Here is a 21,343-nt window from a genome sequence, read left to right as displayed (position 1 = left end):
TGTGATCACTCTCAACATTGATTTCTCTGCCATATAAATATAATTCCTTCTCAATTTCCGCATATCTGCGCTGCCATTCAGTAAGCGCTGGTGATCCATACGCTACAGGCCTTCCATCCTGCAGTATTACAGCTCCTATGCCTTCTGAACTGGCATCCTCACACATTGTCACAGGTGCTTTCACATCATAGCACTTGAGTGTTGGTGCATTGGTAACCAACTTCTTCAATTGTTCATAGCTTTTCTTTTGCTCCTCTTCCCAATGCCATGCATCGCATTCTCTAGCAGCTTTCTCAGTGGAGCACTGACCTCAGACAGGTTGGGAATGAACTTGGCAAGATATTGTATCATGCCCCTGAATCTCATCAGCTCCTGTTTGTCTTGTGGTGGTGGTAGCTCATCACTAGCATCTACGGCCACTGAAAATGGTTTACTAAAATCAGGAGACTGGAGTACAGGGTAATTACATAACATGGACTTCAGTTTGTTAATGGTAAGGCGACGTCAGCAAAGTTCTTACAGAACTTGCGATAATATCCCACCATTCCCAAGAATCGCCTTAGGCCTTTCTTACCAGTGGGAACAGCAAAAGCCAGCATCAACAGGCAACACCTAACCTTGGCCAACAACGTGTCCAAGATAAGTTACATGGGCCCATCCAAATTCGCTCTTGGACAAACTAACTGTTGAGTTGGCCTCTGACAGGTTCTCAAACAGTCTTACTACATCCTCCAGATGATTCTCCCAGGTCTCACTCCGAGTCAATGAATCATCAATGTAAGGACTGGTGTTGGGCAAATCTTTGAACACAAAATGAATCATTCTTTGGAATGTGGCTGGCGAATTATTCATTCCAAATGGGAGAACATTGTATTCGTACAGCCCAGAAGGTGTGACGAAAGCAGAGATTTCTCTACTACGTTCAGTTAATGGAACACACCAATTACCTTTTACCAGATAAATCTTAGTGAGAAACTTTGACTGCCCTACTTTGTCAACAAAATCATCAACCCTTGGGATTGGAAAAGCATCAGTCTTGCTAACAGCATTAACTTTTTCATAGTCAGTACAAAATCTTGTACTGCCATCAGGCTTTCGTACATGCACACATGGCGAACTCCAATTGGAGTGTGATGGCTGAATGATGCCGTGCCTTAACATGTAAACCACTTCCTCTTCAGCTAACTTACATTTCTCAGGACTCATCCTATATGGATGTTCTTTGATTGGTTTAGCGTCACTTACATCAACATCATGGACTGCTACATGGGTTCTCTTAGGAACATCAGGAAACAAATCTTGATACTTAAGCACCAAGTCCCTCATTTGAGCTTGTTGCCAAGGCTCTATATGTGACATTATCACATCAAGGTTCTGCAAAATCTCAGTATTGTACAATTTACAAGGAATGACTTCAGGGTTGATGGAGGGTTCCTCCTCCTGACAATGATCTGCAGAACTCTCATCCTGGCTAACAACTGAGACAGCCTGTAGACAGCCTGACAGCTCTGTCATGTTAGCGTTTCATCATGTTGATGTGGCACAACTGTCTTGACTTTCTCCTATCTGGAGTTGTCAAAATGTAATTGAGGTCATTAACCTTAGAATAGATTTCATAGGGACCATGAAATCTAGCCTGCGGGGGATTGAACTGCAGGAGGAACAAAACAAGTACTCTTTCTCCTGGCTTAAATGTCCAAGTTACCAAGTTTTCATCTTCTCTTGAGTTGCCACAAGATTATCCTTGGCTAGCGCACAGGCTCTATGAAGTCTCTCTTTGAAATTCAGGACATAATCCAACAGATTGACATGAGTCTTTTTGTTAGTCCACTGCTCACTCAGCAGGGCCAACGGTCCTCTTACCTGGTGTCCAAAAACCAGCTCAAAAGGGCTGAAGCCCAGAGACTCTTGAATTGACTCCCTAGCCGCAAACAACAACAAATGATCTCCTTCATCCCAGTCTTTCTCACTCATAGTAGTACGTCTGAATCATGGTTTTGAGAGTGGCCTGGAATCTTTCCAACGACCCTTGAATCTCAGGATGTTAGGCACTTGAAGTGATCTGTCTAATTCCTAGCTGATAAACAACCTGCTGAAACAAAACGGAGGTGAAATTAGTACCCTGATCGGATTGGATCTCCTTAGGCAGACCAAACGAAGTGAAAAACTTAATCAAGGCCATAGAAATAGTAACTGCTTTGATATTGCTCAGTGGAATTGCTTCAGAGAACCTCGTTGAAGCACACAGGATAGTCAGTATGTACTCATTTCCATTTCTCGTTCTGGGTAAAGGTCCTACACAATCCACAATAACAGGGCTCCAGAGTGCGCCTAATTTGGGCGCAAATGCGGCTAGAATTCGGAGTAGTGCAACCAAATATTTTATTTGGGCGCACCGCTGCGACTGACAATTTATCTGGTATAAATACATATATATTTATTCATTTATTTTCATGGCTGACCATGGTGCAGATGATCTTGAGTTCCTCTTGGAACATTTCTCCCCCATCCTCACAAGGTGACTGATTGGAACACACCAACAATATTATGCTATTTGTAATAATATTACTGTTTCCAAAAAGTGTATTGCCATTTCATCCAATTTCTTGTGGTAATTTCAGAAATGGTGTCAACACTGAGCTGGCAAAAGAGGAGTTTGTGGCCTTGAAAATGCTGATATCTAGGATGTTTAAGGACAAGAGCTACACAAGCCTGTGGGAGATGATGTTGAACAGAGAGCCATACTGCTCAGAGTTCAAGGTTTTTATACTGTTTTTATTTCAAAGAGCATCTCTTCATTCAGACACAGTGGAAGTCCTGATTAGAATCAGCGTCGAGGGTCCAACTTTGGAGGACTTTGAACCAAAAGAAAGTTTGGCAATCTGGTTGACCCAAGGAAGGAGGGCAACAAGGCCACATTACAAATGTTGGCCGTCTGATCATGGGCCAGCTGATCCTCAGTGGTCTAGCCAAGGAACACCCCACACTTGTGTTTACGTTTTTTTTTGTTTGGTTTATTTATTTGAGCTTTTCAAGCACTTTAGAACCGGCACTTTGAATTTCTTTTATTATCCAAGTTGTTGTTGAGTGCTCTGTGATTTGAATAAGCATTTACACCTTTATTCCTGTTTACCTATGTCTATGTGAACTGACGCTGAAAATGTAATATTGGTGCACCCAAATTAAAAATGTAGCCACACAAGTGCAGCCAAGGGAAAAAAACGGAAACTAGGGCATTCTTTTGTTTTACATGTCATGTTATGTTTTCTAATATTTATTTCGACATAACTACTGGTATTAAGAAATATAAACATTGAAGTTAAAGGTAGATAAATGAACTATGCAAAAAAACTAAAAAAACGTCCTATATTTTTGGCGCCCCCTGCGGATTGATGCGCCCGTAGCATTCGCCTATACTGCCTATGCCCAGGGCCGGGCCTGGATGTGGTGGAGGGGATGGTTGTTATATACATGGTTTGCATCATGTAATGTACTGCAATTTCTGTAACATGCAGGATTGGAAGCCTGTGTAATGTGAGAGATATAGACAAAAGCCATTCATAAAGAATGAATGTCAGAATGTCACACCCAGAGAGTTAATATATGTGCAACGTAGACGTTATTTAGTCAATGGGGTTGCGTTCCTGTGTTAATTGTGCTCACCATTGGTCTTTTGCATGCCTATTTTCTGTGTTGTGTATGAATGTCATCTCATTGAAGACCCATTTTCTGCTACGGTCAGTGTGTGTATATATATATATATAGTAGCGGGCCAGCGGGTGTGGGGTTTCCCCGCCAAGTTGAATAGATAAAACGACAAGACAACACACAGAGCAGGTCAAAGGGGTGATTTATTTAAAGGGTAAATAACCATCACCTGGGTGGGGAAAGGGTCATCCCCCACTTTTAGGATACAGTCCGTAATCCTTGAACAGTCGGATTGACTTTCCACCTGTCTCTCTTTCGTCAGCCGTACTGCGTTTCCAGGAGCTCACACAGCTCCTCTCCGTAGCTTGCTAGCCCTAGCCCTGGCTTATGGTAGCTTGCTCACCCTTTTATCCCCAAGCACTCCTGCCTGATGCTCCTCAGGTTTGCGTCGTTAATGGGAGGAAGTCCATGTATGGCTTGGGGATGGAGCCAGCAGGTTGCCAAACATACCACTCCCCTGACTCCTCCCCGCCGTCTGCCACAATGTATACACGTATATATATGCACCTGGTCGGAATCCATCACTGCCAACGCATGCAAATGCTTCCATTTCACCAGAGAGAGCGAGAGAGAGAGAGAGAGAGAGAGTCCAGCTGTTGTCAGTCCAGCAGTTTGGTATTGCGTTGCTACTCTACGTTCTCTACCTGGCAGCGTCTGTTCTCCTGGTATTCAGGTGGTGCTCGACATGGATTCTCCGGCTCTGAACGCTACCCTCCCAGCCTTAAACAACAGCAGTGTGATTGGCTGTCCGAAGTTGCTTGAAGGCTTCTGGGCCTTCTTCAGCATTCTGGTGTTTCTCTTGGGCTTCCCATTATCCATCTGGGTTCTGTGGGACCTGGTCGACAAACACTACAGAGGAGGTCAGCCCTGGACCCCCAACACCGTGTTCACCCTGAATGTCACCGTCATGGACTTGGTGTTCGTTGCCTACCTGCCGGTTGATGTTCTCAACGTTTCTTTAATTGACAACAAGATTCTCCTGTTTATCGGCTTTGTGACGATCAGTCTCAATTTGACCGGGCGTCCCCTGGTTATGGCCTGTATGTGCCTGGACTGCTACATGGCCGTCCACCAGCCGCTCCGCTATCGCTCTCAGACACTCTCCAGCAGGGTGATAATCACCGCTGTAATCTGGCTCGCTTCCTTGGTGAACGGAGCTGCATTCAGCATGAACGAAGAACTGCTGACTGTGGCTGGTATGTGGTGGCCGTTCCTCTCCTCTGCGGCGGTCATCGTGTACTGTGACTGCTGCCTCCTGTGGACACTGAGTAGGTCCAGGACGTCCCGAGGTGAGCCTCACCAACTGAAGAAGAGAGCTCTCGACATCATCTCCACGAGCCTGCTTGTCACCGTCGCCAACTACCTTCCTACGATGATCATGATCCTCTTCGGAAAATATTTTGTGAGGAGTGAGGAGAATTACTTGTGTCTCATCAGCTTCCCGGCCCTGATTCCCTTAGAGTTAACGTCTGTCTTCATGCCCGCCCTCTATCTGATGAAAGTGGGGAAACTCAATTTTGCAACAATATTTAAACCATTATCCAAGGCAATGGAGTTGATCACTATACGTGTATGAAGTAAGCTTTACTCGGGGATTTGCCTACTGGATTTGCCTAAATTGGTTGCTACATTATCTGAGGAGATAAACTGTTGGTGTCACAGCAGAAGTTAAATTAGTTCCTTTCATTACAAGTTCAAGGACTACCCAAAGTTGTACAAAAAATAAATAGCTATATACTCAATATAAGCAATTATAAAATATCAATATATATAATATAAAAAGGTGTGTAAGTAAGTTATTTGTGGCTTATTTGGATTTGATTACAATATTTTTCTGCATTGATGTGGTGTTGGGGATGTTTGTTATATACGTGGCTTGCATCATGTAATGTTTTCTGTACAATATATAGGCCTATGATATGAATAAAATCTTAATTTTAGAGAAAAAGGCCCTTAATAAAGTTATTCCATGCGATACCAATTGATCTGGCATGTCTTGACTTCCAACGGTTCAACCTGAGAATGTCACCCTCACAGAGTTAATATGCGTAATATTTGTAGGCCTACATATATTTAAACTAATTTAAACTTGATTCAACTGGTTTGGCTTTGAATTGCTACCTTTCACTACAAGTCCCAGGATGCACCTCTTTGTGGTCCGGGTTTGGTTGGCACACCTTTCACTCAAACTACCATGATGCACCGCTCCTCCCTTATGTCAATCGGCTCGCTTGTCGAGGAACACAAACTCCTGGATTTTACTTTTAATTCGGATTAATGAATACCGTGTTCCAGATAAGGATTCGGGTATCTGTTCACCCTGACAGAAGCCGTGTCGCTGTTTGAGGTGTGTAATGACAAGATATGTAGCTCGCATGGTGAGTAGTTATCACTGCTAACTAGCAAGTTAACGTAAACATGCGTGACAATAAACATTGAAACGAGAAACAATTAAACAAGTTTTGTTGACTTGGATACAGCTTTTAGAGGTTTTCTCTGTTCTGTGTCTAAACACCGAGGTCAAGCAGCTTCTGCTACTGTCAGACGGTACAGGTGAGCTTGTTTGGGTTAGCAGACTTACAGTTAGTTATGATTGGTTTATTGGATTGTGTATACTGTATACGGTTCATCTCGTGTTTGTCGTTTAGTGATAAATGGTTTGTTGTTGCGTATTTATAAATGTGTATCTTTAGCACTGCTGCAGGAAGTGTCATGTGACGTCCATTTGATCCTGTACTATTAGGTTGAGGAAGTACATGTTCTGTCCTCTCTACTTCCCTTGAACGTGTCGTTACAGCAGCAACATCTCCCTCACATGACTGCATTACAAAGAGTGCACAGTGTGTTTGCGAGCGTGCGTGTGCGTGTGTGTGTGCGTGTTTAGTAGCGAACGGAAGAATCACGTTTTGTATGAAATACTGTTTCCAGACAGATAAGTCCGGTGGCTAGTCAGAGGTCTTCAGCATGTTACTTTTTTATCACTATCTGTGATTCCTTCCTCCTGAGGGAATAGTGAGTTCTTTATATTTTCCAGTAAGCTTCGGGGGACTGGTATCTCTCATGAGGTGCCATGCTGGCCACACAGACTCCAGACCTGCCCGCAGAAGGCCAGGACATCAGACAGGTAAACACACCACTCTTAAGGCTGAACCACACCTTAACCACACAGAGACATGCAATACTAGTCACAACGCACCTTCACACTCTGTGTCTCTGTTCAAAGGACAGAGAGATGTCTGATTTGTATGCAGAGGTTTGTAACAACAGATGACGGGGTGATAGAGAAGCCAGTGATGCAGAGCGAGGTTGATGGGTTACCGCGGGTTCGATGAAGAGTGGCGACCAGGAGTATGTCTGTTTTGCTGCTGTTTAGTCAGAGAAAGTTGTCTGTCATCCAGGTTATGTTCTCATCGAGGCAGGCATTTAGGTTGGGGGTGGAATTGAGAAATACCTTGTTATCATCAGGTGTGAAAGAAGGTGTTGTGGCGTCGGATGATATGGCCAAGATATAGGACGAAGAGAACGAGACCTAGGCTGAGCCTTGAGGGACACCGCATATGACGGGTGGGCTGGCTGTTGATGCTACACGCTAGGGCTGGGCGATATGACGATATCATACCGTGGACGATATGAAAGTGTCTACCGGGAGAGATTTGGCCATATCGTTTATACCGAGAGAGAAAAAAATAAATAAATTATATTGCACTGCACTGACTGAAGCAAGGCAGGTGTGAGACTCACCTGTTAACTTGAAAAAAAATCTAATTTGTATTGAAGAAACAGATCTATTTTTACCACCAGCTATTTGCACAGCACATAACTATATTTTATAAGTGTATAATTAGTATTTAAAATATTTGTGTGATGCTGTGATTTTTATTTTATATTACACTGCACTGACTGACAGCCAGGCAGGTGTGAAGCACACCTTTAAAAAATAGTTATTTGTATTGAAAAAACAGTTCAATGTTTACAAGATGTTTGCACTATATGACACTGCAGTTAATGACAGATTGTTCGCTACTTACTCCTTTGTAAGCATGGAAATTCAAGTTCAAAATAAAAGAAAAAACTGATCAAATGTGAAGTATGGTTATTTTAAGCCATTTATTATTTTAATTTACTTCAAAAATACCATATCGTGATATATATCCATATCGTGATATAAAATTACTCATATCGTGATATAAGATTTTGTCCATATTGCCCAGCCCTACTACACGCCAGTGTCATGTCAGTGCTGTATGCTACTGCTGTATGCTAGTTGTTGATGCGTGTGTAAATAGTCGGTAGCACTGTATGCTAGTGTTATATGACATTGTTGCAAGTTGCTGTGTGCTAGTGTAATGGTAGATGGCAGTGCTAGTTGCTGGTTCCCCTTTGCTATTGCAGCATTGTTGGTATTGCTACATTCTGCTAGTATACTTGTGCTATATGCTGTAGTTGCTAGTTGCTGTCAGTTGCTGTATGCTACTGTAATGGTAGTTGGTAGCGCTAGTTGCTAGTCGCCCTATGCTAATGGAGCATTAGTTGCTATTGCTGTATGCTGCTAGTATGCCTGTGCTATATGCTATAGTTGCTGGTTGCTGTGTGCTAGCATGGTGACGGGTGTCTCTGTCTCTGTACAGCTGATCAAGGAGAAGCTAGCCCTGTCCCTCAAGGCGCTGCAAAAGCGCTACGTAGAGTCGGACACGGCGGTGACCAGCGACGACAGCGATGCTAACCTGCTGTGCTGCGCACTGGAGGCCATCTTCATCCACCGCCTCAAGAACAAGTACATCCGCTGTGAGGCGGGGGGGCGGGGCCGCAAGGACCACAGGCCCCTCCCCCAACCCTCCTTCTGGAACCTCCTGAAGACCGTCACTCATTGGTGAGTTGGACCTCTAATCTGCCGTAAACCCTTAACCTTCAATTTAACCCTGACCTAATCTGCCGTAACCCCCCCTAACCTTTAATTGAACCCTGACCTAACCCTTAACCTGACCTAACCTCGTAAGGGGCAGCATTGTCTAGCAGATAGTGTGCTGCGCCCAGGCGAAAGGAACTGGGTTCAGTGGCCAGTGTGCACAGTCCACTTGTAGGCTTTCTACAGCACACATTTCCAAAGAGAGTTTCTCTGGATAATGAAAAACACGCGCATATAAACGAAGCTCCACGGGGTTCTAACACGCCCATCCCCAGGGACGTCATCACGGAGCTGGAGAAGCTGAGCTTCGTGGGCACGGAGGTGGGCCGCAGCCGGGCCTGGCTCCGGCTGGCGCTGAACCACGGGCTGCTGGAGTGCTACCTGGCCTCCCTGTTCCGGGACGGCTCGGAGCTGCCGGCCTTCTACCAGCCCAGCGCCCTGCTGCTGCACCCCGAGGACCGCGAGGTGCTGCTCAGCTACGTCCAGGGCCTGGCCTCGCTCTCCTTCAGCCTCTCGTACAAGTCGGCCGTGCTCAACCAGTGGACGGCCACGCCCCTCGCCCTGGCCGGCCTCTGCCCCGCCTCCCAGGCCGACGCCCTCCTGCTCAACCGCCAGCCCCGCCCCGCCACGCCCGGGAGCAAGGAGTCACGGGACACGGCGTCTCAGTCCTCGGGCTCGTCTGAGGTAGGGGATCCTCAGAAAGGGATCCAGGAGGTACCCGTAGGAGACCAGTGCCCCCCAGGGGACCAGTGCCCCCCAGGGGACCAGGGGCCCCCAGGATTGAAGCAGCCCACCCTGCACTCCTCTACCCTCAGCCTGGAGACGTGTGGGTCGTCCAGCCAGCTGTCCTCCAGCATCAGCTCTGACAGCCTCCTGCAGGGCCAGGAGCTGGACCTGGACCTGGCCCCCAGCCGGAGGGCCCCCCGAGAGTAGGTCCCATAGCCTATTACTACCACTAGTAGGCCCCATAGCCTATTACTACCACTAGTAGGCCCCATAGCCTATTACTACCACTAGTAGGACTACACTGTCTATTACTATCACTAGTAGGACGACACTGTCTATTACTATCACTAGTAGGACGACACTGTCTATTACTATCACTAGCAGGACGACACTGTCTATTACTATCACTAGTAGGACGACACTGTCTATTACTATCACTAGTAGGACTACACTGTCTATTACTACCACTAGTAGGCCCCATAGCCAATTACTACCACTAGTAGGACTACACTGTCTATTACTATCACTAGTAGGACGACACTGTCTATTACTATCACTAGTAGGACTACATTGTCTATTACTATCACTAGTAGGACGACACTGTCTATTACTATCACTAGTAGGACGACACTGTCTATTACTACCAGTAGTAGGACGACACTGTCTATTACTATCACTAGATGGACATCCGAGCCTATTAACACACGGAAGGTTTCAATTAGCACCCAAGAGTGTTATATTATCTCTAGTCTAGATCACTAGTGGGATCATCGAGAGTATTATTACCACTTTAGAAAGAAACTTTAGTAATATAATGTAACTCAGTGGAAATCATTCACTCTTTCCAATGTTTTAGAGGTATTTAGTGAAGTCCAAAGGTCCTTCTTGTTGAAGTCATAGTTTTAAGGGTGTGTGTGTGTGTGTGCGTCTGTGTGTGTGTGTGTGTGTGCGTGCCTCTGTTTGTGTGTCTGCGTGTGTGTGTCTGTCTGTCTGTGTGTGTATGTCTGTGTGTGTGTGTTTGCGTCTGTGTGTGTGTGTGTGTGTGTGTGTGTTTGCGTCTGTGTCTGTGTCTGTGTGTGTGTGTGTGTGTCTGTCTATGTGTGTGTGCGTGTGTGTGTGTGTGTGTGTCTGTGTGTCTGTGTCTGTGTGTGTGTGTGTGTGTATGTGTGTGTGCGTGTGCGTGTGCGTGTGTGTGTGTGTCTGTCTATGTGTGTGTGCGTGTGTGTGTGTCTGTGTGTGTGTGTCTGTGTCTGTGTCTGTGTGTGTGTGTGTGTGTGTCTGTCTATGCGTGTGTGTGTGTGTGTGTGTGTGTGTGTGTGTGTGTGTCTGTCTATGCGTGTGTGTGTGTGTGTGTGTGCGTGTGCGCGTGCGCGTGCGCGTGCGCGTGTGTCTGTCTGTGTCTGTGTCTGTGTCTGTGTGTGTGTGTGTGCGTGTGCGTGTGCGCGTGTGCGTGTGCGTGTGCGTGTGTGTGTGCGTGCGTGTGCGTGCGCGTGTGCGTGTGTGTCTGTGCAGTGTCGGCGTGGACCCCCGGGGGGGGGGTGCCCCAGACAGCCAGGACTCCACCAGGGAGGCCTCCTTTGTGTCCAGCGCTGGCCGGGACCCCTGCTCCGGGACCAGCACCTCGGGGGGCTCCAGTGAGTCCGACGGGGAGACCAGGAGCCCTGGCCCCTCCCCCCAGAGCCACGGGGACCCCCCGGCCCAGAAGGACCCCCAGAACCACCAGACCCCCCCGTCCCAGCAGCACCAGGAGGTCCAGCACAGCCCGAGCCGGGGCGGACCGACCCTCAGCCAGACCCCGCCCGCCCCCGACCCCCCAACCCTGAGGGTCAACAACGTGGACCTCTCCGTCCCAGCTGGGGCCGAGCCGCTCCCCGCACCGCGCCACCCCGCGGGGTCGGGGTGGGACCCTGACGATCCCACGGGGGGTCCTGAGACGCTGCAGAAGGAACCGGACGGAGAGGCGTGTGGGGAGGGGTACCTGCAGCCGCAGGCCATCAGTGGGGTCCGCCCCCGCTCGGCCTGCGTCGTCAGCAGGAGGCAGACGTCAGACTCTCTGTCGGTGAGTGCCTCCGGTCCTGGGTCGCCCCGGTGTCTCGGCGGGTAGACGGGTACCCTATGGGCTCAGTCCTGAGCGCGGCGGCCCGGGTTCGCGTCCCGCCCGGGGTTCTTCGCCCCTGTCCTCCCCTCCGTCTCCCAGACCTTCCTCTCTATCTCGCTCTATAATAAAGCATAAAAATGCAACAAAAAAAAAGGAAAAAAATAATAGTTCCTCTTGCCCAACACGCATCTCAACCATCACGCTTTGACACGTGATCAAACCATATTAGTTGTGGGTTCAGTGGTTCCTCTTAAATGCGTCCCTGTGATTCAGATTGTTTTTTCTGGAAATGACTTACTTGCTTGTGGTTTTGTTCCCTTTTGTATCTGTTTAAACCACAATATAAATAAGTTAGTTATCAAGTAAGATTTGATAACTAACGCCCTTTGGTGACATCACGACCTGCTGGTGAGCTCTGGTCAGACGACGGCTGTCTGACCCCAACAGCGTGTCCAATCAATCCCCGCGCAGCATTCCCGCTCCTGGATCTCGGACGACGACATCTACAAGCCGCACCTGGGGGAGGAGTCGGACCCGGAGGAGGACCCCGCGTCGGGACTGCAGACCAACGAGGCTCCGCCCCCTGAGGGCCCCCCCGCCAGGGTGGTCCATAGCAGGCAGCCCGGTAATCCAATCTCCTAGAACCCCCCCCCCGTCCCTATTGGGCATGGTGAGGTTAGGGTTTGTTGTAGATGGTTAGGGTTGGTTTGATAGCTTAGGTTATAGTTAGTTGGGTATTTATTAATTTAATTTAATTCATTCAATTATAGAGCTTCTTTTTTTTTCTAGAAACTCAAAGTGCTTGCAGTGCAGAGGGGGGAACCTCACTAACCACCACCAGTGTGTAGCACCCTCTTGGGTGATGCACGGCAGCCAATCGGCGCCAGAACACTCACCACAAACCAACTTGAGGTGCAGAGTGAGGGAATTGATGACGCAGCCAAATATACTGAGTTTGGTCGCGTGACATAGTCACACAGTCACAAATCCGTTGCGGTAGTGATTTGTGCAAGTTTTATCAGGCGACTTTAGTCCAACGTGTAGTTGAGGAGGTTGAGTTGTTGTGGATGTACCAGGGACGTCAGAGAACCCGACGCAATCTATTCATAATATCATCCGGAGGCGCACACAGCTTTTGGCCGTGATATTTAATGATGTTTGTACAATGTATTGAAGTGTTGTACATACAGTGTTCTCACTTTTGTGATAATGATAGGTTTTTGTACTGCATGTATGTTAATATGTCTGTTTATTGTTTTTGCTTTATGTGGACCCCAGGAAGATTAGCGACCACAGCTGTGGAAGCTAATGTGGTCTGAATAAAGATAAAGAAATATTATATATTATATTATATAGATATTTATATGTTATATTATATTATGTGCTATGAAGGGTTAGTCGGAGATGGTCAGGGTTAGTTTGACATGGCGAGGGTTGGTAGTAAATCGGTTAAGGTGAGTTGAACACGGGTTAGCCCACATTCCTCAATTACCTCAACCGTTAAGGGTCAGTGGCCCAAGTTTATTATCGCTCCTGAACCCGTCTCCCATGATGCACCAGGGCTGTCCAACCCATTCCGCGGGCTGCTGAAGCTGGGCCACCTGGAGCGCCGTGGGGGGATGGGCATCTGGAAGGACTACTACTGCGAGCTCTCGCCCTTCGAGTTCCGCCTCTACCTGGACGACGACGAGCGCACCTGCGCCGAGAACTGCTCCCTGCTGCGCTGCGAGGGGGCGCGGCACACCTCGCCCTCGGGCGGCCGCTTCACGCTCTCCTTCCCCCGGAAGCGGCTCTACCTGCGGGCTGCGGACCGCGGCGAGGCCGAGGACTGGGTGGACCGCATCGTGGAGGCCGCCAAGAAGTGCCAGCCCGCCAGTCGCCACGACGACCACTGGGAGGAGCTGCAGTTCGCCGACGACAGGGAGAAGGACGAGAGGGCCCCGCCCGGCTCGTCGTCCCCCGCCCCCGCCAGCCCCCTGCGTCGCGCCCCCTTCTCCGGCGGGGAGAAGGCGGCGGGAGCGGGGGCGGACCCTGGGTCGGCGGCCCCGGGTCCCCCTCCCACGGAGGAGCTGGACTGGGGGCGCGGGGGCGACGAGCCCGAGCCCGACGCCATCATGGAGGCGGTGCTGTACTCCCACTCCTCGAGGGGCCCCGGGGCCCGGGGGGGCGCCTGGGAGCCGCTGGTGTTCTCCCTGTCCCTGGAGCGCCTGCGGGGCTTCGGGGTGCCGGAGGAGGGCCGGAAGGGGGGGGTCCGGGTCAGCCTGCCCGTGGAGGAGATCCGGGACGTGGTGCCGGACGTGTCTCTGGGGGGGCCCGAGTTCTTCAAGCTGCTGACCAGCTCCGGGGAGATGCTGCGGCTGCGGGCCCAGACGGCCGAGGAGGCCCGGTCGTGGAGGGTTCTGATCCGGGGCGCGCTGGACTCCTACCTGGAGAGTGGGGAGGAGGGGTCGGAGGCGGGGTCGGGGGGCAGCGTGCGGCGGCTGGTCCAGCACGCGCTGAAGGAGGACGGGGCGATGCTGGAGCAGATGTTCAGCGTGCCCGCGCACGTCGGCCTGGACGCTCAGGGCTTCACCTGTGCAGGTGAGCAGGCAAATCAGAGTGTGTGTTTTTGTGATTATAGGTGTCTCTTTTTGTGTGTGTTTCTGTGTGCGCGTCCATTTGACTGTGTCTGTGTGCAGGTTGCCCCCGGCAGATCGGTCTGTCCCAGGCCAAAGCGCGGCTGTGTGACTTCTCCGGCCGGTACTACTGTGACTCCTGTCACCATGGTGACCTGAGCATCATCCCCTCCCGCATGGTCCACAACTGGGACCTCACTCCCCGACCGGTAAGGCGGCAAGAGGGATGTGTGTGTGGCTTCCTGTGTCTTCCTCAAAGTGACCATGTGTTACTATGTGCGTATGTTTACATACAGTAGGACTGGGAGATTGATCTAATTTTGATCGAAATAATAATTATTTCTTTGAATATTTATTTTTATTCATTGAATGTTGTATAGAACAGCTGGACACGTATCAGTACATTGTTTGTGTACATTTTTTTAAGGAGAAATTTCAAAGTCCTCAATTAAAAAGGTTTTTTTGGAGAGAAATCATGAATATTGCATCATGTTTTCAACTGAAAAATAATTATTTGAATAACCGTGATCTCAATATTGACCATCATAAGGGTGATGATGATTCTCTCCCACAATGGAGCAGCCCTACTACACAGTCGGCCTGTATGTGCGTTGCAGGTGTCCCGGCGGGTCCTCGGGCTCATGGGCCAGGTGGAAGATGAACCCCTCCTCAACCTGGAGCAGCTGAACCCGGGGCTGCTGGGCCACGCCCGGCCCATGGCCCAGGTGCACCAGCTGAGGCTGGCGCTGTGTTCGCTGGGAGACTACCTGTCAGCCTGCCGCAGCGTAGCCCGCAAGACCCTCCTGGCCAGGTACCCATGACATCACTCACCTGGCCAGGTACCCATGACATCACTCACCTGGCCAGGTATACATGACATCACTCACCTGGCCAGGTACCCATGACATCACTCACCTGGCCAGGTAGCATTTACATGACATCACTCACCTGTCCAGGTAACATTTACATGACATCACTCACCTGGCCAGGTATCCATGACATCACTCACCTGGCCAGGTAGCAATGACATCACTCACCTGGCAAGGTACACATGACCTCACTCACCTGGCCAGGTACCCATGACATCACTCACCTGGGCAGGTACCCATGACATCACTCACCTGGCCAGGTACCCATGACATCCCCTTAGGTGGCCAGGTATCCATGACATCACTCACCTGGCCAGGTACACATGACATCTCTCACCTGGCCAGGTAGCAATGACATCACTCACCTGGCCAGGAACCCATGACATCATGCACCTGGCCAGGTAGCATTTACATCTCTCACCTGGCCAGGTAACCATGACATCACTCACCTGGCCAGGTAACCATGACATCACTCACCTGGCCAGATAACCATGACGGCACTAATAGGAGTGCCATCATGGTAGGATTGCCGCCATGGTTACAATGATGGCACTCACCTGGCCAGGTTACCATGACATCCCTCACCTGGCCAGATAGCAATGACATCACTCACCTGGCCAGGTAACCATGACGGCACTAATAGGAGTGCCATCATGGTAGGAGTGCCGTTATGGTTACTATGACGGCACTCACCTGGCCAGGTAGCAATGACACCTTTGATCCGGCCATGTATGTCACTTACCTTGCCCCGTAGCTCTGATGTCATTCACCTGGCCCTGCACTGAAAGAAAAACAATACACTGCTTAAATTGCATTCAGCTTATGGCTCATAACTAAGAGCAGAAATGAATGGAAGCTACGGTTGCCCTATAATAGCTAAGGTGATGGGGTTAACGAGGTTGACCTGTCATAGTTTTAAACGTGTTTCTCTATATTTTTATGGTCTGGTGTTCAGGATGGGGGCACGCAGTTACCTGCTGGAGTCCAGTCAGCTCTACAGTGTGAGGGACCTCCGCCAGGTACCATGACTCACCTGCCCTCACCTGTCCTCACCTGTCACCTACTGGCCTTACCTGATTGATCTGTTCACTTGACTGACTGTATTTGACCTCCCTTTGATGATCTGGTGTATTTGTTGATGATGTCGCCCCTCACACCGTCCCTGCCACCTCATCCGGACACTATCGTGTGTGTGTGTGTGTGTGTGTGTGTGTGTGTGTGTGTGTGTGTGTGTGTGTGTGTGTGTGTGTGTGTGTGTGTGTGTGTGTGTGTGTGTGTGTGTGTGTGTGTGTGTGTGTGTGTGTGTGTGTGTAGATAGCCGAGGGCCAGTATTCAGCCTACCTGTCGTCGCTGGTCCAGGTGTGCTCTGAGCATGTGCAACAGTGTGACCTTTGCTCCCAGCGAGGCTTCATCTGCCAGATCTGCCATGCTGATGACATCATCTTCCCCTTCCAGCTGGACAGCACCAGCAGGTGGGTGGGGGACCTACAGCCCAAACACACCGTCTGCTTCCCTTTCAGTCTTCCTTTAATGTTGACAGAATTATTGTCATTGTCATATTGTCATTATTATTATTGGATAAGGATTTCATGTTCTGATGGTATTAATGTTGTGATAGTGATGTCATGTTGTGATGGTATTAATGTTGTGATAGTGATGTCATGTTGTGATGGTATTAATGTTGTGATAGTGATGTCATGTTGTGATGGTATTAATGTTGTGATAGTGATGTCATGTTGTGATGGTATTAATGTTGTGATAGTGATGTCATGTTGTGATAGTATTAATGTTGTGATTGTGATGTCATGTTGTGATGGTATTAATGTTGTGATAATGATGTGATGTTGTGATAGTATTAATGTTGTGATAGTTCTATCATGTTGTGATGTCATGTTTTGTTACTACTAATGTGATAGTGACGTCATGTTGTGATGTCATGTTTGATAGTGTTAATGTTGTGACAGTGATGCCATGTTGTGATGGTATTAATGTTGTGATAGTGATGCCATGTTGTGATGGTATTAATGTTGTGATAGTGATGCCATGTTGTGATGGTATTAATGTTGTGATAGTGATGTCATGTTGTGATGGTATTAATGTTGTGATAGTGATGTCATGTTGTGATGGTATTAATGTTGTGATAGTGATGTCATGTTGTGATGGTATTAATGTTGTGATAGTGATGCCATGTTGTGATGGTATTAATGTTGTGATAGTTCTATCATGTTGTGATGGTATTAATGTTGTGATAGTGATGTCATGTTGTGATGGTATTAATGTTGTGATAGTGATGTCATGTTGTGATGGTATTAATGTTGTGATAGTGATGTCATGTTGTGATGGTATTAATGTTGTGATAGTGATGTCATGTTGTGATGGTATTTATGTTGTGATAGTGATGTCATGTTGTGATGGTATTAATGTTGTGATAGTGATGTCATGATGTGATGGTATTAATGTTGTGATAGTGATGCCATGTTGTGATGGTATTAATGTTGTGATAGTGATGTCATGTTGTGATGGTATTAATGTTGTGATAGTGATGCCATGTTGTGATGGTATTAATGTTGTGATAGTGATGCCATGTTGTGATAGTGATGCCATGTTGTGATGGTGATGTCATGTTGTGATAGTGATGCCATGTTGTGATAGTGATGTCATGTTGTGATAGTGATGTCATGTTGTGATAGTGATGCCATGTTGTGATAGTGATGTCATGTTGTGATAGTGATGTCATGTTGTGATAGTGATGCCATGTTGTGATAGTGATGCCATGTTGTGATAGTGATGTCATGTTGTGATAGTGATGCCATGTTGTGATAGTGATGTCATGTTGTGATAGTGATGTCATGTTGTGATAGTGATGTCATGTTGTGATAGTGATGCCGTGATAGTGATGCCATGTTGTGATGGTATTAATGTTGTGATAGTGATGTCATGTTGTGATGGTATTAATGTTGTGATAGTGATGCCATGTTGTGATGGTATTAATGTTGTGATAGTGATGCCATGTTGTGATAGTGATGTCATGTTGTGATAGTGATGTCATGTTGTGATAGTGATGCCATGTTGTGATAGTGATGTCATGTTGTGATAGTGATGTCATGTTGTGATAGTGATGTCATGTTGTGATAGTGATGCCGTGATAGTGATGTCATGTTGTGATAGTGATGCCATGTTGTGATAGTGATGTCATGTTGTGATAGTGATGCCGTGATAGTGATGTCATGTTGTGATAGTGATGCCATGTGGTGAAAGTGACGTGACGGGTCTGTGTTCCAGGTGTGGAGAGTGTAAGGCCGTGTTCCACGCTACCTGTAAACTGGGCTCCTCCTCCTGCCCCCGCTGCCTACGCTTCAGGAAGTACCTGGAGAGAGACCTCCAGGACTGACCACACCCCCTCACCTGGACCCACACGGGGTCAGGGCTGAACCAGGCACACCTGACCGGGGCAGGGGGCCGGGCCAGGAACGCCCACCCCGCTTCAGACTGAAGCAGGATGATTCAGATCCATTATTTATTTCTTACGTGGGGAAACCTCAAGTGCAATTCTGAAGACTGGAAGCAATTCAGAAGTCGGGCGGTATACTTGAAGAGCTCTCTTCGCCATCACCACACCACACACTAGCTACGCTACCTTTAAGCGGTACCGCACTGCCGCTATGCTACGCTACATGGTAGCTACCCCATGCTGTAGCTGGGGTACATACTGTAGTAACCACACCGTACTGTAGCTAGACTAAGCTTTGCTATGCTTTAGCCAGGTTATGCTACACTGTAGCTACATTGGGCTATGTTGAAGCCATACCACATCTTGGCTACGCTTTTCTGTAGCCAGGCTATGCTACACTGTAGCTACGCAGTGCTTTGTTTAAGCCATACCCCACTGCAGCTACCCTATGCCACTCTCCAATGTAGCCATGCTAGGCTGTGGGCCAGCTCTACCAACCCATGGGTTAGGCCCCACCGGGGGCCAGCTTCGTCACCCTTGGGGCTACATCACAGCGGGGCTTGGTGCTGTTGCCGTGGTCCCGGGTACGAGTACACTCCCGCACTCGTCCATAGCTCCTAACCACCAGAGAGCCCACGGAGAACGGAAGGTCGGTGCCAAGGATGATTTGCCAAGGACATTTGAAATGCTAATCCAACGTTTCCTCATCACCATTGTTGCTCTTAAGTTTGAAGGACAATTCCAGTTCCGGCCCGTGCTTACAGAGTTGTGGTCCTGAACCTGAGACAGGTGACCTTCTTCTGGGTGGCATTGTGCCTTCCTTATCTGAACCAGTACTCCCATTCACACCACACAAGACAAACCATGACCTCCGTTCACACCGCATGCCAGACGGCGTGTGCGGTGTGAACGGAGGTCACGGTTTTTCTTGTCTGTTTATAATTAAGTCATCTCCATGGGGTCTTAATGAAAATATTCTGAACATCCTGTGTTGAATGTATATGAATTTAAACAGAATATAACAAGGATTTTGTGATTTTTAAAGATTTTAAACTTGGAGCTAGGTCTGACGTGTGGCTCTTTTGTACTGAAGCATGACTGTTAAAGAGGCCCTCTTCTTAAAGGGATGCTTAGGGTCCCTCGCACACGGCTCTTATTCATGTGATATATGATCACAGGAAAACATGCTGATAACTACGGTTTTAACCTCTTTATGATTGGTGATTGTGGTGTTGGGAGATGCATGCGGAGAGAACCTGGGGTAACGGTCAGCGCTTGAATCTTAACTCTGCCAAAACAACTAGGCTCAGGATATTGATGTGTTTTTTTAATCAATCTCATCACATTTATATTAGTGCTTACATGGCAATGGTGATAAAGTCAAATAAAGCGTTTGGAAGTTGGATTTTGGTGTGTGTACTTTGTGTTTATGAATCGTCAGTTTTCTACATTCTGCATTTGTACAGTAGGTTACTGTTATTATAACAAAAAATGCTTTTAACATAAATCCTAGATGTTTTTTTCTCAAAGGGTGCAGAAGAATAAGTTGACAAATAATAGTGAAAATGTGTGATCATTTCGCGCCCTATCCATTGTTTGGGTCTGTTATATAGATTTGAATGATAATCAAATCTATATATTAAGGCAAGGCAAGGCAACTTTATTTATATAGCACTTTTCATACACAAGGCAGACTCAAAGTGCTTCACATATAAACATTGTCATACAATAAAATAAAATAATAGATAAGTAAAAGAAAACATGCAAAGAAATGAGTAAAATAGAAAGTGCAATGTATTTAAGAGAAAATTAAATTGAAAGTTTAAAAAGGCTTTTTAGTAAGTAAAATTGAAAGTGCAATTTTTAAGATTAGATCAACAGTCTCTCTGGAACCCAAGTCGGGACTACAACCCGACCTAAAGGAACTTGGTCCTTTCTCTGGAACTCCAATCCAGATTCTAGGACTCTAACCCAGACAGAACTTGGACCGTCTCCCACGGAGCTCGGTCTCAGAATTCCACCCACACACAAACTCAGGACACCTCTTCTCAAAAGAGTTAAACACAATTCTTCGTATATTCAGTGATTATTGGTCTCAAACCCTTATCCTTTCTCTCTGGTATCAGATCATGTATTTTTCTGGTAAAAATAGAAAATAAAGGGAAAGTTAAAAAGGAAAGTGCAATGTATTTAAGAAAGTGAGAAAATTAAATTGAAAGTTATTTAAGATCAGATCAACAGACTCTCTGGAACCCAAGTCGGGACCACAACCCGACCTTAAGGACAATCTATTACAACAAACAACCTCAGCAAATGTCATGTATTTTTCTGGTAAAAATAGAAAATAAAGGGAAAGTTAAAAAGGCATTTTAGTAAAATAAAGGTAAAGTATTTAAGATTTAGCAGAAAGCTAAAGCAAACATAAAAGTCTTCAATCTTGTTTTGAAGGTGCTCAGAGTTGGGGCAAGTCTTAAATCCTCAGGGAGTTTATTCCAGCTATTTGTTGCATAGTAACTAAATCCTGCTTTCCCATGTTTCGTGTTTACTCTGGGGATAATTAACAGATTGGTCTCAGAAGATCTTAGTGTTCTAGAAGGCTTATGTAGTGGAAGCATATCAGTTAAATATTTTGGGCCTAAACCATGTAGGGATTTATAGGTTAGCAACATGATTTTGAAATCAATTCTCTGACCTACAGGAAGCCAATGTAACGATTTAAGAATTGGTGTAATATGTTCAAATTTTTTGGTCTTTGTTAAACTCTAGCAGCAGCATTCTGAACAAGCTGAAGCTTCCTTAGAGTTTGTTTTGGGAGACCTGTAAGGAGACCATTGCAGTAATCAAGCTTACTAGTGATAAAGGCATGTACAAGTTTTTGTAAGTCTTCGGTGGACATGAGCCCTCTAAGTCTTGCTACATTTTTAAGGTGATAATATGCAGATTTTGTAACTGATTTGATGTGACTTTCGA

At 47.2% G+C, this 21,343-nt stretch overlaps 1 protein-coding gene across 3 annotated transcripts; it reads left to right on the top strand.

Annotated features, from left to right (window-relative positions):
* The first annotated feature begins 5,886 nt into the window (after positions 1-5,886).
* On the top strand, positions 5,887-19,778 carry plekhm1 (pleckstrin homology domain containing, family M (with RUN domain) member 1). Of its 3 annotated transcripts, none has more exons than XM_030340297.1 (12): positions 5,887-6,055; positions 6,743-6,832; positions 8,337-8,578; positions 8,890-9,543; positions 10,853-11,399; positions 11,886-12,063; positions 12,999-14,018; positions 14,117-14,262; positions 14,671-14,864; positions 15,878-15,941; positions 16,237-16,394; positions 18,205-19,778. In XM_030340297.1, the coding sequence occupies exons 2-12, from the start codon at positions 6,779-6,781 to the stop codon at positions 18,311-18,313; spliced, it is 3,366 nt and encodes a 1,121-aa protein (XP_030196157.1). In that variant the 5' UTR covers positions 5,887-6,055; positions 6,743-6,778; the 3' UTR covers positions 18,314-19,778. The 3 variants fall into 3 exon arrangements, with proteins under 3 accessions (XP_030196157.1, XP_030196156.1, XP_030196158.1); XM_030340296.1 differs by having other exon boundaries at positions 5,887-6,086; XM_030340298.1 differs by having other exon boundaries at positions 5,888-6,086; positions 11,910-12,063.
* Positions 19,779-21,343: the final 1,565 nt, after the last annotated feature.

The sequence above is a fragment of the Gadus morhua genome, chromosome 18 (genome assembly GCF_902167405.1).
Source record: "Gadus morhua chromosome 18, gadMor3.0, whole genome shotgun sequence".
Lineage (NCBI taxonomy): Eukaryota > Metazoa > Chordata > Actinopteri > Gadiformes > Gadidae > Gadus > Gadus morhua.
Note: the sequence above shows the minus strand (reverse complement) of the source record. Positions and strands in the feature narration are given on the sequence as shown.